The 19,447-nt window shown below is 41.0% G+C and overlaps 1 protein-coding gene across 1 annotated transcript in view; it reads left to right on the top strand.

Annotated features, from left to right (window-relative positions):
• The first annotated feature begins 7,103 nt into the window (after nucleotides 1-7,103).
• ATP2C1 (ATPase secretory pathway Ca2+ transporting 1) overlaps nucleotides 7,104-19,447 on the top strand; it is a 135,861-nt gene continuing 123,517 nt past the window's right edge. Inside the window, exon 1 of the mRNA XM_049766498.1 lies at nucleotides 7,104-7,495. Coding sequence (XP_049622455.1) covers nucleotides 7,388-7,495 — 108 coding nt within the window. The 5' untranslated portion in view covers nucleotides 7,104-7,387. The remainder of the gene's footprint in view (nucleotides 7,496-19,447) is intronic.

Raw genomic sequence — 19,447 nt, forward strand, 5'->3', positions numbered from 1 at the left:
TTGGAAAGTGGGGCCTTGGCTTGCCTCTCCTCCTGAAATGGACAGCTTTTAGCTGTCTAACCTGTGTACCCATAATTTTTTTAGGTTACATCTCTTTCAAGAACATAGTGAGTCTATGGAACTAGCACATTGCAGGCATGATGACTTCGTTTGCTCATATCTAATTCTTATTTTTTGTTTTGCCTTTTGGGTCACACCCGGCAGCGCTCAGGAGTTACTCCTGGCTCTACACTCAGGAATCGCTCCTGATAGGCACGGGGGACCGAGATTCAAACCACCGACCTTCTGCAGGCAAGGCAAACGCCTTACCTCCATGCTATCTCTCTGGCCTGTCATATCTAATTTTTATATAACATGATCACCAGTTTGGAAATTCTCTTGGTATTGAACCATAGTTCTTTTTCTTCTGTAGGAAGAAAACTCCTTTTGTGGCTTGGTCCTGAACCTTAAGAAGAACAAAGCTTGGGGCCGGGAAGGTGGCGCTAGAGGTAAGGTGTCTGCCTTGCAAGCGCTAGCGTAGGACGGACCACGGTTCGATCCCCCGGCGTCCCATATGGTCCCCCCAAGCCAGGGGCGATTTCTGAGCGCATAGCCAGGAGTAACCCCTGAGCGTCAAGCGGGTGTGGCCCAAAAAAACAAAAAACAAACAAAAAAAAAGGGAACAAAGCTTGACTGCTGAGAGGAAGTGGAAGAAATAAGTTCTAAGAAGGTGACATGGCACCAAAGACCTGTTTTTAATTCTTTGGTAATGCTAAGCTAGCCAGGGGTTCTGTCTGTTTCTATCAAAGATAGAGATACAGGTAAACTTCTTAGTATAAATCACTCACCAGGCAGTACTTAAAGTTTACTCTTGGCTCTGAACTCAGGAATCACTCCTGGTGGGGCTTTGGGGGGGGTTATATAGGGTGCCCAGGGGGAACTCATGTTGCCTATGTGCAAGAAAAGCACCCTAACTGCTCTATTATCACTCCAGAGTCTAAAGCCTATTCGGGATATTGTGTTTTTGGGTTTTTTTTTTTTTGGGGGGGGGGGTGGCGACACATCCAGTGGCTCTCAGTTTACTCCTGGATCTGTGCTCAGAAACTTCTGACAGGCTCAGGGCCATATGAGATGATGGGGTTCAAACCCTGGTCTGCTGTGTGCAAGGCAAACATCCTCCCTTCTGTGCTATTGCTCTGGCTATTTTGGAAATTCTTGACTCCCTCTTCCAGATTTCAGATGTTTCCATCCTCACTAGGAAAACAAAGAAGGAGCTAGAGGCAGAAAAGAGAAGGAGTGAGTGCTAAGAGAGACAGCTGTTTTATCTGGCTCTGGACTTAAAGAGTTGATCTCCCTTGAGCTAAAAATACTGATAGTGTCTTTGTGGCTTCTTAAGAGGAGCAGAGAGAGTGAGAGCAATTTGATAGCAAGTCCAGATATCACTGATAAAGCGGAACTCCGTGGAAGGCCCATTTGCACTGCAAGCAAATGGTTTTTGGGGGGGGGGCGTGTTAGACCTGGGGAAAACCATCAAGACTGAAGAATATTTGAGCTCTGGGTTTGATCCCTGGCACTCATTGCCTGCCTGCCCTTTCCAGCATTTTAGGTTGTTGTCCTGGTGACCCTGCATACTGCAGGGAATTCTCCTGTAAGAAAAATAAATGTGGATCTGAAGGGAATTGGCAAAGAGCTCCAGCAAACAGGATTTCTGTTCTTCAAACTGCTTCCAAGAAACTGCTTCCTTCCTCCCAAGCCAATGGTCTTGCACCTGCAGCTGCTGGAACATCGTAAGGGAATTGTGGCAGATGCTATATATTTATTTGTTTCTTATGTGTGACATCTTGCTCATTAGCCCAGACGTACAGACTCTGAAGTTATAAGGGTGGGATAAGGACCTAAGATTTCCCAAGCCTTTCAGGTGATTTGGATGGAGACATGGTTTAAGGACACAGGCTGGAAAAAGGACAGTCATGTTCTCCTAAGTGGAGGCTGAGGGTCACCAGGGAGCAGAGTTATTGTGAAATTATTAATATTTTTATTACTGCTACTACTACTTTTGTTTTTTAAGCCACACCTGGCGGTGCTCAGGAGTAACTCCTGGCTCTGTGTTCAGGAATAACTCCTGGCAGTGCTCAGGTGACTATATGGGATGATGGTGATTGAGCCCATGTTGGCCTCATGCTAGACAAAAAACTTACCCACTATATTATCTTTCTGGCCCTTGCAAATTTTAAAATATGTTCTGTTAAATATATTTTGCAGTGTAGACCTCAGAAAGTTTACCACACTGCATAACTTACAGAGATCAATTAAAACATTAGAAAGCTTGAGATGGATTGTAATGAAAACAGAAAAAAAATCTAAGTGTGAATTTGGAAAAAGGGGAAAAGTAGCCCATGCTTAATATTACTTCTTCCATAGTGGGATCAATCAGAAATGTTGTGAAAGGAAAAAGAATAATTGTACAGGGTGCTTTCCTTGGATGTAGCTGATGGAAGGAAGGAGGAAGGGAAGGGGGGAGGGATTGTAGGAGTCAGCACAAAGGGCTTAATTATGCAAAAAAGGTCGTTGAGATTTGGGTACCAAATGAACTTGTCTTAGTGAGCAATGCAAGTGCTTCCCTTTCCTGGCCCAACTTTCATTGAAATCTGTCCTTGGGAGGCAGGAGATGGAATCAATATCCACACACCTGATAAGATGAAAGAGATTTCTTAGTGGAATTAATAATAAAAAAAAATGGTTTCTGCTTTCTCAGCTAGCTGCTTCTCCATCATTCTAACAGCCTGCCCTTCACTTTATATCTGGCTTGTATTAATTCCCAGAAAATGGGAACATGTTCTTGATGGAAACTCCCAGCACTGATTGGAAGGAGAAAGAGAAGGGTGTTTGTGGGGTTTCTGATTTTGTCTGGGTGCAACTTGGAAGTTGAGTAGAGTCCTGAGATTCATTTTTTACTGCCTTTTCCTCCTCCTCACCTTGGATTCAGCACTGGGATCTCTTCTCCTTGCCTCTCCCCTTCAGTAAGTCAATATTAGTGCACCTTGATGAAATAGCCAGTGTGTCATGTCCCTGCTAGTTGATTTCTCACACCAGTACTCCAACCCTGTTTTCTCCAACACCTGAAAAGGAATAATCTGTAAAATAGACTTCTGTTTACCCCACACCCAAGATTTATCTGACTTTGTTTTGCCTCTTAATGTTGCTCTTTGAGCAAAGAGCAAGTGCCCAGATTTCCTGCTATTTGTGAAACCACAGGGGATTCTTAGAGGTAAAACAGAATAGAAGGATATTCTTTCAGAGCTGCAGCAGTAGTCAATGACTTTCCTGGGTTTGTGATATTTTTTCTTTTTCTTTCCTTTTTTTTGGGGGGGGTTGGCATTTGTTTTGTTTTGTTGTTTGTTGTTTGTTTTGGGGCTACATTCGGCAGTGCTTGGATTCAGCACTGGGCTACTCTCTTTTCTCTTTGCCTCTCCCCTTCAGTAAGTCAAGTAAGAGGTAACTCCTGATTTTGCAATCAAAAAATCACTCCTGGTGGTGTTGTGTGACCAAATGGGATGCTGGCTATCAAACCTGGGTCGGCCTTATGCAAGGCAACCACTCTACCCATTGTTTTTCTTTTTCTTTTTTTTTCCTATTTTATTAAAATGTAAAATAATTTCAAAATTACAAACGTGTTTGCAGTTGGGTCTCAGTTATAAAAAACAACAGTAATCTTCAGCTGTGCAACATTCCCACCACCAATGCCCCCCATCTCCCTACTCCCTGACCCTTTGCCTGTATTCAAGACAGGCATAGTACTTCTCTCACTTGTTACCATTATTATAATAGTTTTAGTGTAGTAATTTCTCTAACTTCACTCACCACCGTTTGTGGTAAGCTTCATATCATGAGTTGGTTCTTTCAGCCCATGCCTCTATTGCCTCTGGTTTTTATTACAATAATGTCTTTTATTTTTCTTAAAACCCATAAATGAGTGAGACTATTCTTTTTTTCTTTTTTGAGTGAGACTATTCTGTGTCTGTTTCTCTCTCTCTGATTTCACTCAGCATAATAGTTTCCATGTCCATCCATGTATAGGAAAATTTCATGACTTCATCTCTTCTCTTCTACCCATTGTTTTACTTCTCTGGCCCCAGTTTATGAGTTCTTTGGCTGATTTTACTTTTGAACTGGGAACATGAGGTGGGAGTGAGCTACACAAATAGCTTGACTCTGTTTTGACTCTGGAGTATCATTTAGCAAGAACAGAATAGATCTCTTGGTACTTGAGGCAGATAACAACTGTGCTCATTCCGTTTTTTGCAGGTGGACACTGTAGCCACCAGACTCTGGTCAGCTGCTTTTCTCCAAGGCAACTGAGTCAATGCAGTCCAAAAGGCACTCTTCCAGGCTGAGACAGCAGAGTCCCCCAGACTATGGACACAAAGGCTCTATTGATTCTCATCTGAAAAACAGGGTGTAAAACCCTAGTGTGCTGGTATTAATACTAAGAGAGTTGGATCATGGTAACATGTATCCAGTAGAAACTGAGATGAGTTGGGTCTCTTTCAAGATGTGAAATCATTTTTTCAAATCAGAAAAGGACCGTTAGGGCCAGAGTGGTGATACAAGTGGTAGGGTGTTTGCCTTGCATGTGTTTAACCTAGGACAGACTGTGGTTCAATCCCCCAGCATCCCATATGGTCCCCCAAACTGGGAGCGATTTCTGAGCACATAGCCAAGAGTAACCCCTGAGCATCACCAAGTATGGCCCCAAAACAAAACAAAACAAAACAAAAAAAAAGGACCTTTACACGTTAGGTAAATAGGCATTCTTATTTATAAGTAATACCCAGTAGGAAGTAATGTGACTGGTTATCACTAGGCACAGGATCTTTCTGAGTCACCATTTTTACCAGTTGACATTTATATGTCTTTGTCATGAGGTCATGCCTCTCCTTCCTTCCTAAAGTTAATCTAGAGGCAGGTCCGTGGGAATTCATTTCTGAATATGGGCTAAGAGACTGTGCCTTGTTCTTAACTAGTATAAAAAGTCAGGGGTCCCTGTCTAGTTGGGATCTGTTCTCCTCTGCTTTGCAGCTGTGTGATTTTGGCAAGTTGTTTGCCCTTTCTAAGCCTCAGACCAGCATAGGGTGTTAAAGGATGACATCAATTCCATATAAAGAATTTAGCACAGTTCTTCCATCCAAAGATCCAATAATGCTGGAAAAAATTTACATCTGTTATCAATTAAACACCTATTGGAATTTTGGTTGCATTGGGTTACACTAGCTGTTCTATTGCTGTTCAACTTCACTGGAACAAAATTTGGAGCATAGGATTATTCATTTCCTTCCTCTCCCTCCCAGCTTTCTTCCAGTCCCTCTCCTCAGCTCAGGGAGAGGTGATCAAGAGCCACTTCTTTTGAAATGAAGGCTGCTCTATGCCTGCCTGCTGGAGGATGCTTGATCCCTAGCTGTGTTTTGAGTGTTGTTTGGAACTATTGGCTTTTGCCCATGAAAAAGGCATATCTGGAGGTCTTGGTAAAAGAGAGATGAGTGGAAGGGCAGCTTGAGGATTCCTCAAAGGAGTCTTAAAACTATATCTTTTATTATCCCCAAATTTTCTCTCTCTCTCTCTCTCTCTCTCTCTCTCTCTCTCTCTGTCTCTCTGTCTCTGTCTCTGTCTCTGTCTCTCTCTCTCTCTCTCTCTCTCTCTCTCTCTCTCTCTCTCTCACACACACACACACACACACACACGCACACACACCATTTTTCCTGGGTCTGAGCTGGTCAGATGCAAGGGTTGCCAAGGGTCATATGTTTCCGGGTTAAAGGTTAGCAGAACACACAGTCGGCTGAGCCCTGTGTATTCTGGTGGCCAGCACTGTGCTGCTCTCTGGCCTCATTAGAATGCAGCATGCACGGCCTCTGGCAGCCTTAGGCAGCAGGTGGGATACACCTGAACAGGGGAAAGGAGGGCAGAGCCTCTCCAAGAAGTCAGTCTCTGCAGTGTTATGTAAATGATTGCTCAGTACTGCCAGCTTGGCCTGTTAAGAGGAAGATCACCTTGCAAGTGGGCCTTTAGCCAGACTGGCAGATAGCCCTGGGATGTTCATAGCACAGCTAGCCTGCAGGTGTGTTCCCTAAGGCAGAGAGCCAGCTGGGACAGGCAGAGAGGCTTTCTAGGGGTGTGGCTTGGCCTTCAGTCTGGAGCTGGACCCACCCTCTGCTTACCCTTCACCCCAAGTTCAACCCTCTGTAGCAGAGAAAATGCCCAGCTCGCTTGCTCTCTCTACTTGAAAACAAATCTCTGAGTTTTCATGATGTTCTGCGTACTTTATGACAACTCTTCACAAATATTCCTATCAGATAAGTGAACTGACCATCGCAAAGCGAAAAGCATTAGAATAATATAAAACATCAGGTGGAGTTGGAGACTATCCAGATTTTGCTGGGGGTTTCTCTTGCACAGGAAGAAAATATTGAACTTCTAAGGTTCACGATTTCAGCTCCTCTAAGACCTCAAATCTCTTATGTTCTATTTAATCAAAAGCAGAGGTCTCTCTTCTTATAGAGTGTATATGACATTTCTCTTTCCCTTGGACTCAGAATAAACCCTGGGGAAACGAACTGTTCCAGGATTCAGTCTGTGGATCTGAGATAAAGATTTGAAGAGGAGCCTTTGAACTCACAGCAAGCTCTGTTGCCTCAATTGTTCAATCCATGTAAAAGTAAGTGGTCACAGAGGATGCTGCATAATGCAGCTGCATAATGTCCTGCTAGAGCTCTCAGTGCCCACAATTCCCAGATTACAGTGAGGAGAGAGGCCATTTGTTAATTTTTTTTCAGAATCCTCCAAAAACAATACTCTTCCAGACTGACTAAATTAACACTGAAGTACTAAGAGACCGTTCCAGGCAGCCTGAACGTGTTCTCAATGATAAGACATCTAGAAAGAGAAAATGGGAAAAGCCACATGTCATGTCCTCTTTAAGAGACAGAAGGGCTGTCAAAAGAAATTCAGATGCAACCTCCCTAGAGCCTGTGGGTGTGGAAAGTCATCAGCTAGCTAATATTAACATAGCTTGCACCAGAACGCTTGTTCTAGAAATAGGACAGTCGCAGCACTACCACGAAGCCATTTGCATTCTGTGGACTAGCGTCTGAATTCCTGCTGGCTCTCTGACAGCCCTGTGGACACTGTATTTCTGGGTGTTTTTAGATCGAGTTCCTACTTGGCTGCCTGGTTTCACCAGAGACTCAGCCCCAAAGAGGAAGAAGCAAGAAGAACATTCGCTTTGTTTATAAGCAAGTGGTCTACACAGCGAGCAAATCTCCAGGCATCTGCAGAAGTGGGAAGCTTGTGAAGTTCATATGGTGGCTGACAGGGTGGGACAGACACGGACTTTTTTCTTGCTTTGCTGGCCATGGAGAATCTGTTGCCCCAGTCTAGAGTCTCTTACTTCAAAAAATATCCTCTCCATGCCATTAGGAAATATTTATCGCTGCTGATAAACCAAAGAGCGGAAGAACAGGTATTATTTTGTTTCTATTGTCTCTAAGTTAGTGGATATGTTGTTGGGTGGCTTCAAAGATCTGCTGGTTTTCCTGTCACAAGTCACCTGCTTGTGACTATTGAGATCTGGCAATCAGAGAAGTGAACAGGTGTGTGTGGGGATTTATTGGGACATTTCAGTGCTGATGGAATCTAAAGTTCTAGAATAAAACCACAGGATTCTCTTTTTACCAAGTAACTACCGAACTACTCATTGTGAGTCATGCTGCGGATTCCTTGATAATTTTTCAGAATCTCAACTGCAAATTCTAAAATTATTACTGTTTCGACAAGCGAAAATATCAGGCTCTCAAAATATCCATGTCTCCTTGTCTGCATGTATGCGTATGCTAATATCACTAGAATTTGGAAAACAGGAAACCTTTTGTAATTGTAAATATGAAAACCTTCAACATATCGTGAAAGAGCTGTCAAGATCATTCAGAAGTAATTAGTCATTTTTTTAGATGAAAGATGGGGGGGGTGAAGCAGTGAAAATTTCAGTCTTTTTTAGCCGATCAAAAGTTAGGATTTCTAGTCGTAGGCCCTCTATGTGGGAGTCTCAGCATTAAAAAGAAATTATCCAAATGTCTAATTTTGTGTAAACTCATATACTCATTTTCATTTCATTGTTTTGAGCTTTATAACACTCTATCCCTTCCAGTGACAAAGAAGACATTTCTATAAAACTGACTTTCTGAATTGTACCAAATTGGTAAAAGAAATGGCTCATTTGAGAGAAAGTATAGCAGTGGTAAAAGATAAATGTATTTCTATAAAGAGTCACAAATTACTTGTGCTTCATGCTTGTAACTAGAACCACAGAACTGCACAGGAAGAAATTAGCCGTGTCCTGTATTTATAGGAGATAACCTACTTGAATAAAACTCTTCTAGGAAGTAAAAGCAAAGGTCAGTCTATAGAAAATCCTCTAAAATTTTGATGCATAATTTGGAACATGAAAATCATTAAGGACCATCCTCGAGGAAATTGTTTTTATGAGTTGCTTGAATGATTTTTTACAAGAACCAAAAGTTCAAACTCACTGTAGGAGGGAGGCTGGCCCAGTTATCTCTGACTTTGGCAAGATGTCACAAAAATTACAGAGAAGCTATTGGGTTCCAAGTCTCATATTTTGTTTTTATTTATTTGTTTGTTTGTTTTTAAGTGGAAAGCCAAAGGCTTAGGTGGTGGTGCTCTAAATATTATCTGCTACCTCTTGTGGGTGGGGTGGGGTGGTTTCCTTCCTTCCCCTCCTTATAACAGGGGACAATGGAGTAAGCAATGGTCAAGGTGAAAGAAAAATGGGCTGGAACAGTGAACTGAGAATTATGTTCTTCCTTTCCCCTTTTTATTTCAACACTATGCATTTGTGAGGGTGTGGTTATGAGTATATTGCTTGTACATTTTTTATTTTTGGATTTTGGATGCTTAACAGCAGTGTTTAGGTTTCATTTCTGACTTCGCACTCAGGAATCACTTCTAGCAGACTCAGAGGACCATACACGGTTCTGGGAATTCAAATCTAGGTTGACCACATGCAAGGCAAGTGCCTTATCCTCTATAATATCTCTCTAGCCATTTGTACACTTTTTGTTGTTGTTGTTTTGGTTTGGTTTGGTTTGGGGCCATATCCAGCTGACTCAGGGTTATTCCCGGCTCTGTGCTCAGAAATCACTCCTGGCTGGGTGGGGGAACCATATGGGGTGCCAGGGATCAAACCTGGGTTGGCATAGTGCAAGGCAAATGTTGTACCCACTTTGCTATTGCTCAGGCCCCTCATACACTTTTTCTTTTTTTTTTGGGGGGGGGGGTCACACCCGGCAGCACTCAGGGATTACTCCTGATTATGCTCAGAAATCGCTCCTGACAGGCTCAGGGGACCATATGGGATGCTGGGATTCGAACCACCGACCTTCTGCATGCAAGGCAAACAAACGCCTTACCTCAATATTATCTCTCCGCCCCCCCCCCATACACTTTTAAAACATGATACAATGCATTCAACTTCCCTGACTTGAACTGGGCTTCCTTCCCAGTGTATAGCCATTTGGAAAAGATCTGAAAGCAGTTATGAACATCATATCAAATTCTTAACTTTCTGATAAGCTCATGTTTCCATCAAGAGAAATATATTTGATTCTTCTCTGAAACTTGCTCCAGCTCTGCTGAACAAATGTCTCAGAGAATGAGAAAAAGGAGGTGTAGACAGGGGATGGCTAATCAAAAGAAGCTTAGTTGGACAGTTATAAAGGAGTTAATAAAGTCTCATTTTAGGACCTGCTTTGTGTTATCTCTAATCATTCGTTTCTATAAAATAGCTCCTCGTCATCTAGGGGAAGAAATAAGTCATAGTGACCTCACAATTAGAGTACTGAAGGTCACAACTGTGACCTTCCAGTTGGAATACTGAAGGAAGATTTATTTTTTGTTTGTTTGTTTGTGATCACTTAAAATATCAGTGACTGGGCCCGGAGAGATAGCACAGCAGTGTTTGCATTGCAAGCAGCCGATCCAGGACCAAAGGTGGTTGGTTCGAATCCCAGTGTCCCATATGGTCCCACAGTGCCTGCCAGGAGCTATTTCTGAGCAGACAGCCAGAAGTAACCCCTGAGCAACACCGGGTGTGGCCCAAAAACCAAAAAAAAAAAAAAAAAATATATATATATATATATATATATATATATATATATATATATATATATATATATATATATCAGTGACTTTTTTGTGTATTTGGTAACCACATATGATGATGCTCAGGGTTTACCTGATGCTCTGTGCTCAGGGATCACTCCTGGCAATGCTCAGGTCACTGTAAGACATGTTGAATTTCAAATCTGGGTTGGCTATGTATAAAACAAGTAATATAGTAGTCCCTATACTGGCTGTCTGGCCTAAGTGACTTAGTTTTTGATGACATATTAGTTTGCAAACTGTCTAGCTTCATGGGTATAATTTCTCATCTCAGCAGCTGTTTATTTCATACCATCCAATTTTTCTTTCATTACTTACTGCTGACAATAGATTGGTCATCTCTCTCTGGTCTAGCCTTCCCACATCACTTCTTCCTGGGGTAGCCACTTTTCTGTTGTCAGAATCTAAAGGTTTGGTTTTATGTTCATTGATTTTGTTTATTTACTCCACATATTAATGAGATCATATGTATTTGTCTTTCTAAAATTGACTTATTTCACTTATTGTAATTACCTCGAATTCATCCACGTAGGTTGTGAATGGCAAGATTTCATCTCCAATGGCTGAGAAATATTCTGCTGTGAATCTACAGACATGACCTTGTTATCCACTCATGAGGTGTTTTCATTTCTTGGTTATTGCAATGAACACAGGGATGCATGTTTTCAAATTCATGTTTTCCTATTTTGGGGGGTTTATATCTAAAAAGAGGTCTCACTGGTTTTTGTGATAGTCCTATGTTTAATTTTTTTGTTTGTTTTTTTGTTTTTGTTTCTTTTGGGCCACACCCAGCAGTGCTCAAGGGTTACTCCTGGCTGTCTGCTCAGAAATAGCTCCTGGCAGGCACAGGGGACCATATGGGACACCGGGATTCGAACCAACCACCTTTGGTCCTGGATCGGCTGCTTACAAAGCAAACACTGCTGTGCTATTTCTCTGGGCCCCCTGTGTTTAATTTTTGAGGAGTCTCCATACTATCTTCTGTAGTGTCTGCATCAATTTACATTCCCACCTACAGTATACAAGGGGTTACATTTTCTCCATATCATTTATTGCCAGCTCTTGTTGGTTTTGTTTTCGACTTCCTGCTAATCGGCACCCTCACCACTGTGAAGTGATATCTCATTGTGGCTTTAATTTTCTTTTCCCTAATGACAAGTAATAAAGAGTGTCTTTTTATGTGTCTGTGGGCCATATATACATTATCTGTTGAAATGCTATATAATTACCCTAGTCATTTTTAAATTAGATGGTAGATTATAACTTCCTGGATTAAATTTTTTAACTATGTTTTGTACTTTGTGATGAGGTTATGAATGGCATTGTTTTCTTCAGTTCTCTTTCTGTTCATTGTTTATCTATAAAAACTTAGCACATTTGGGGGTCCGAGAAAATAGGCCAGTGAAAGTACTTGTCTTGCATGTGGTCCACCCTATTTTGATCCCTCACATTTAGTATAGTCCCCAAAGTACCATCAAGGATCACTTTTGAGCACAGAGCCAGGGATAACCCTTGAGCACTGTGGGGGTGTGGCACTACTCCCAACACAAAAATGTGACAAATATTTAGATATCCATTTTGTAGTCTGCTTCTTTACTATATTTATTTATTATATTTCTACAGAATATGATTCACATTTAGTGATGGCTTTACTTCATTCTTTTCAGTCTGAATACTATTTTTTTTCTTGATTCTGCCAACAATTTGAAAATCTTGTTAGTAATATTACTAACTTTAATAATAAAATTAATGATGAATATTTTGCCCTCTAATTTAAACTAACTCTTTAATTATTTTTGCTTTCTTCTTTGATTATTTTACTATTTTCTTTCTTCCACTGGTTTGTGGCCTTGTATTTTCTGTTCAAGTCTTCTTATCATTAATATTAGAGTGAGGTGTATCTTTTACCTGCAATTAGTTGTTTTGGTACAGTTTCTCTCTCTCTCTCTCTCTCTCTTTCCTTCTCTCTCTCTCTCTCATCTAAAAGTGCCCAATGGGCTAAAGCACATTCTTTGCATGCAGGAAGCTTAGATTTGATTTTGGCATGGCATACAAATTTCACTCTTATTACTGCTTTTATTGTATCTCTAATAATATAGTTTACCATATATTTAATTTCTGTTGTGTTCCACATACTTAAAGAATATTGTCCTAAGTGGTAAGGAATGGAATCCAATTGCAGAACAAATGCCCTATAGTTGTGAAACTGGTTTTAATACATACACACAATAATTTTTCTCTGGAATATATCTGTTTCTCCATTTATGAGCTTTAAAATACACTCCTCATTCTAGCAAAGAAATCTTTTACTTGTAGCCTATCTGAAGCCTATATTCCTTAAGCCTTAGATAAAATAAGCCCAGTTAAAAACACATTTCTTAGACTAGTAAATAGCTCAAAGGCTGGGGGACATACTTTGCATGCCAAAGCACTGGGTTCAATCCCCAGCACCTATGGTTCAACTTTTATCACTGGGAATAAATGAATTATAGCTCTGCACCCAGATAGTAATCCCCCCTCAGTGTAAAATCACCCTACACACCATATCTCCAACCCCAGGTGAATGAGTCTAAAGCAGGATCACACATGAAATAATCTAAACCAGGCTGAGAATGAAACATATGTAATCTGGCAATATTCTATCTCATATGGAGAGTTAGCTGCCTGCCAGAACTGTCATTTTTATTGAGTACAGAGACCACCTCCAAGGTGGGGCAGTAAGAACAAAGCCAGCACAGATAGCTCAAACTATCTCAAGCCACCCCAGTACTATTGAATGTGGGCACCCCAAAACCCAACAGCCTTGTGAGTTGAGTAATCAAGTTGCCCAATAAATATTACTCTGGGCACACAGGAAGCTTGATTTGTACTCAGTGATTCCTAAAGAGAACCAAATATTTAATGACTATCCAAGGAATACTGCTCTTAGGATCAGCTCCATTGGTGTTGATGCTTTTTTCTTTTTTACATGAAAACCAGAACCAAATAGGAAAAGATAGTGAACTCTTATGGGACAGTATGCTTTCTCTCTTGATTAATATTTACTTCTGCAACTTCAAACACAACCTATTTATTAGTAGCTCCCAAGTACTGTTCACAGTGCATTTTAGCTTTGTGAGTTAAATTGTCTGTTTGGTATCTCCACCTGAATGTGTAATGTTTGTTGAAAGCATTGTGTTCATCATCAGCTTTATCATCCCTACCTCCAATTTGCCTGCCACTGTGCCATGAATCAACATGAGAGCTAAAATCAGAAACTTGGAAGTCAACTTGGCAAGACTTTCTCTCCTTTGAGATTCCTTAATAAACCTATTTGGTTCTACTTCTAAAAGAGAATCAGTACATTCTTTTCTCCTCATCTACCAAGGTATATGATCTCTCTCAAACTAGCACAATAATATTTGCTTGTTACACTCCAATCCAAGATCTTCAGTCAGAATTTTCTTTTTTAAGTGAAAAATATTATCTCACCCCAATTCCAGGAACACTACTTTCATTTGTTACTTTTTCTCCAGTGCCAAGCCTAAATGAAGCACAATAGTTGACAATGTATATAACTGAATAAATTCTGGATGTGAAGTGTTCAGGTATAGATGTGTTGTGATACAGGTGACTTTAAAGAGATGGCAAACAGGGCTGGAGAGGTATCACAGCAGTAGGGTATTTCCTTGCAAGCAGTCGACCCAGGACCAATGGTGGTTTGAATTCTGGCATCCCATATGGTGCCTGCCAGGAGCGATTTCTGAGCAGAGAGCCAGGAGTAACCCCTGAGCACTTCTGGGTGTGGCCCCCCCAAAAAAAACCAGAGAGAGAAAGGGAGGGAGAGAGAGAGATGGAAAACACAGGTTATTACAGTAAGCCAAGGTTGGTGAGGAGCCTAGAGGAATTTGATCATTTATTCTATAGATATTTTGTCCATTTTCACAAGATTTATATCTGTTGTTCCATTTGAATTTTGCTTGTCTCTTAATTCAGTGCTCTTTATAGTAAGAATTGTCATAGAAATACCCATCACCATTCAAAGAGAACAGAACTCTGTAGGGTGGATTCATAAGGTAGGTGAGGTCTAAAGGTCAACTTGTTAGTAATAAATACTGTAGGAGAGAAGAGTCTATTAAGATTTATATAACATGGGGCCGGAGAGATAGCATGGAGGGAAGGTGTTTGTCTTTCATGCAGAAGGTCATTGGTTAAAATCCCGGCATCCCATATGGTCTCCCGAGCCTGCCAGGAGTGATTTCTGAGCATGGAGCCAGGAGGAACCCCTGAGCACTGCTGGGTGTGATCCAAAAACCAAAAAAAAAAAAAAAAGATTTATATAACTTAATAAGGTTTCAGGCCATTGTGGATCACATATAAAACCAAGGCCCTAATACATTATAATAGCTATGTAGCCTAGGTGAATAGTAATGACAGTCCATGGCATCGAGACAATGAGGACGTCCCTGAAAGATGAATTTTGTAGACCATAATTTGAGCTGCATGACGATATTCTGAACTGTTGTCTCCCATTTATACATCAAAGAAGCTTCAGCAATTTCAACCTAATTTTCTATGTGTTCCAATGGTGAGATATCAGAAACTCCAGCATGATCATTAATTTTTGAATGATTTGTGTTGATGGTACTTTTTTCTCCTAAAAACAAAGGCTTCTGACCAAGAAATAGCATGTAACAGCTGTCCTGACATCACAGTGATTCTGTTTTTTATTTTAGTGTCATACAGAAATGCTAAGACTCGACTCCCAACTCTCTGCTCAGGGGTCACTGAGTAAACCTGGTGTAAACTGGTGTAAACTGAGTAAACCTGGTGTTGCAAAAGATGAAGCCTAAGGCTCCCAAGTACAAGCAATGTATGCTAGCCCCTTAAGCAATCTCCCTGGCCCCATGAACCTGTTTTAAATGTGACTAGGAATGATATTTAGAGCCAGAGAGCATGTTTGTACGGATATATTTTGTATTATGTGTATATTTATATCTATATCTATAGATATAGATAACCATATGTGTATGATACATTTTGAATTAGACATTGGACTGATATATCTCAACAAAATTTGTCACATGTATTATTTTACTCTTCTATATTTCTTCTTGTTGCAAGTCAGCCCCTGAAGAGGTTGGCTGATGGAGGGATGGAGGATGAGGTTTTTCCCCTGCAGCTCAGAGCACGCGTCTGCCACCCTGTTCAGCCGCGGGTTCTGAGGTGAAGCGGCGGGTAAACAGCTCGCAGACAGTCAGGCTTGTGGAAATATTAGCTTTATTCGGTGGACAAGACTGAAGTCCAAAGCCTCAGCATCAGTTCCAGCCAAAAGCCCCTAGCCTTCCACAGACCCTTGTTTTAATCCCCCAGAATCAGGTACCACCTAATGGTGGGATCAGATACCACCCAATGGTGGAAACAGAATCAGGTACCACCCTAGGGTGGGGGCAGAATGCCAGGTCACACCCTAGGGTAGGGCACAATCACAATCAGGGTAGGATCAGTAACATAATAATCCCATAAAATGTTTGCATATACAACACTTCTAATCTGATAATACAATCATACTGCCCTGTTTGCTTATGTAAATAGTGACACAGATGTTAACATGGGCAGAACTTGTTATCTTGGGGCATTTTTTACTTTATTTTTTTTTGTTTTGGGTTTTTGGGCTACACCCCACAGTGCTCAGGGATTACTCCTGGCTCCGCAACCAGGATTTACTCCTTATTGACTCAGGGGAAACATAGAATGCCAGGATCAAATTCTGGTCTGGTGTGTGCAAGGCAAACACAACCCACTGTATTATTGTTCCAGTCTCATTGTAATCTCGGTTTGTAGAATTCCTGAATTTCTTCAATTATTAAGTATCTTTTCTCATATCTTTTATGAGAGCAGCACTTTTATAGGCAATGATATTGTAAAAATGAATTGCATATAGTCCCTCTGCAATATTTTAGTCTGCATGGGTTGAAAGAGCTGTACTCAGTTTTCATGAAAGATAAAAAACACCTGCTTCCCTCTGGCTCGGGCATTTCTATCTGTTGCAAATGAAAGATCTTGGGGGCCAAGAGACATGAGCAAGATTTATTGTTTTATTAAGGATTAGAGACAAATTTCATGTGATAAGAAGCTGTCCTAAAACATCTCTTTAATGGCTTAAGGAAAGAAAGGTTTTAGTTCAGACAGAATCATTGAATTTTTTTTCCTATGTTCTTTTTTTTTTTTTTTTTTTTTTTTGGGTCACACCCGGCAGTGCTCAGGGGTTATTCCTGGCTCCAGGCTCAGAAATTGCTCCTGGCAGGCACAGGGGACCATATGGGGCGCCGGGATTCGAACCGATGACCTCCTGCATGAAAGGCAAACGCCTTACCTCCATGCTATCTCTCCGGCCCCTTTCCTATGTTCTTAATGAACACCAACCACAAAGTTGAATTAGATTAATATTTGAGTTCTACTTGAGTCATAGAAACAGTCTTCATGGGGCCGGGCGGTGGCGCTAGAGGTAAGGTGCCTGCCTTGCCTGCGCTAGCCTAGGACGGACCGCGGTTCGATCCCCCGGTGTCCCATATGGTCCCCCAAGCCAGGAGCAACTTCTGAGCGCATAGCCAGGAGTAACCCCTGAGCGTCACAGGGTGTGGCCCAAAAACCAAAAAAAAAAAAAAAAAAAAAGAAACAGTCTTCATATGGGTCCTTATGTTTGCTCTAAATACAAAGTAAAACCTAAAGACTTTCCCCACATCCAAACGTGCCCCTCCCCAAATTATGGTGAGATCTGGAACATTCCATCTGAGTTGCTGAGGCAAGCTTTTTCCCTCTAGGTAATAATAATAGAAGCTTCACTAAATCTTGGTTTAAGTAACATTAAAAAATGTTTAGCCCTGGGACTGGAATGATCTTCAGCAGGCAAAGTGATTCCCTTTTACAATGCCAACTCCATTTTATGCCTCCAGCATCACATATAACCCCTTGACAATCCATCTCTACAGGAATGATCGCTGGGCACAGAGCTAGAAGGAATCCTTGAGCACTGCTTAGTGTGACCCAAAAACAAAACAAAAAACTTTTTAGCTCTTCCCAGTGAGCCAGATGTTTCTATCTTGAGAGTATATCAAAAAGTTTTCCATTTTTGAATGTCTCTAAAATAAGCCATAAAATGTTAGTAATAGTTCAAAAGACATCTCTGGGGAGAACTAAAGGCCTTTGCCCCATGTCTTTGTGTGCTTGGTAGAGAAAGTGTTTTAATCTTTTAGAAGCAGGTGGGAAAGATAATCCCTGTAGAATTTAAGAAAGAGGACACGAATTCTACCTCAATACTGTGAAGAAATTTCTATAATTAAATATAGGTAACATTGACAGCTAAATTGCTTTGATAATGTGAAGCTGAATCTTAATATTTCTGACTATTAAATATGATATTAAAAGTTGAGCTATTTTATCATAGTAATTACAACAGCCTTTTCTATCTGAAAGTATAATTTTTAAAGAGCCATATATTAGCCCTTTTACCACCATCATTTCCCCCCCCCAAGGAGCCTCTAAGTACATTTTTAAACTTTTTTCCTATCTCTGTCAGATTCAATTTCTATAACAAAATGTCATATAAGCTGGCTTAGAAACAACATAAATTTATTTCTTACTGTTTTGGAAGCCAAAAGTCTAAATAAAGGGGACAAAAGTTTTACCATTTAGGAAGAGTACCTTCTAACCTATGAGCTATGGACTTTATGGTTGAATATTCACAGGGTAGAGGGTAACCAGGGAGCATCCCAGATATTTTCATAGGAGCACTAGTGTCATTTATGAACTCCCATTTTCATGACCTAAGCACCTACCAAAAACCCTCTACTAGTTCCATTACAAGATAGAATTTCTATGTGGATTTTGGCAGCAAGTCTTTCTTTTTTTTTTTTTTTTTTTTGGTTTTTGGGCCACACCCATTTGACGCTCAGGGGTTACTCCTGGCTATGCGCTCAGAAGTCGCTCCTGGCTTGGGGGACCATATGGGACACCGGGGGATCGAACCGCGGTCCGTCCTAGGCTAGTGCTGGCAAGGCAGACACCTTTACCTTTAGCGCCACCGCCCGGCCCCGCAGCAAGTCTTTCTGTGTGTGCTTGTAGGATGCCTGAAAATTGAACTTGGCTGTCTGCATGAAGATGATTGGCTTATAATCAGATTATTGGTTTGTAAGCTCACAATCTTCTCCTCCTCCCAAATGTTGTTTTCTAGAAAAGGGTTTTCATCATCATATGCTGTAATTCACTTAGAAGTCTAGGAATCATCTTGGGTATTTTCTGTCTCCTTGGGCAATATCTGATCTGTTCAATTCTATTACAAAACTTCCCTCCAGTCTAGTCTCTTCCATCCACTGCTGTCCTATCTTATCAGGTCCCACTATTCTAGAAACCTAGACTAAACCTGGCCCACCGCCATGTTAGCTTGTTGCTCTGGATCTGTCATTGAATTTTGCTTGCTTTTAGGATAAAGAATTCTCACATGGAGGCTCCAATTCAGAGCCACATTTCTTTTCCCTGCAGAAGAACCCTTCTGTTCTCTACACCCAAGTGACAACACTCTTTTCTCCCTTCTCCCTGTTTCAGGGAGACACTCTTGTTCTGCCTGCACTGTGTTTTCCTCCCTTGGTGAATATCCTCTTTACTTTTAGATTTTCATCAAATAGAAATTCCCTTCTAGCAGCATTTTCTGACTTTCCCACCAAGGTTCTACCTCCCATGATGTCTTTCGCAAGTACCTTGTAACTAACTGATTTGTTGTCCTTATGCTACTAGGAAATTTGCATCTGTTTGTGGAGTAATATGATTCCCAGAAAGTCTCAGATCATGGGAAAAGTGGCTGAGACATGAGGGACGCTGAATATGAAGGTGCAGAATTGGACCTTGGGGTGAAGCAGATATTGGGAGGAGTAATGAATGCTATCTAAGGGCAGGAATGCCAGAAAAATTCTTGGCCTTTGGCTCAGTGAGGAAGAAATGATTTATGTGCCGTAACTAATAAGAACTGCAGAGAGAGATTGTGTTTGCATAAGGATAGCTTTCTAAAAATGAGAGAAAAGGAGATGGCCCACAGTTTGTAGTGGCAGGATATATAATCCTCTCCTTGGGGATGGGATAGTGGTGGGTTTTATATCACAAAATAAAAAGGTGTATGATTTATTAGATTACTTCCAGCACTAAAATTTCAGTACAGTTGGCAATAAGAAGATGGACACAGCTTAAGAACCAAGAGAGGAAC

This window comes from Suncus etruscus, chromosome 20 (assembly GCF_024139225.1).
Source record: "Suncus etruscus isolate mSunEtr1 chromosome 20, mSunEtr1.pri.cur, whole genome shotgun sequence".
In the NCBI taxonomy this organism is placed as follows: Eukaryota; Metazoa; Chordata; class Mammalia; order Eulipotyphla; family Soricidae; genus Suncus; species Suncus etruscus.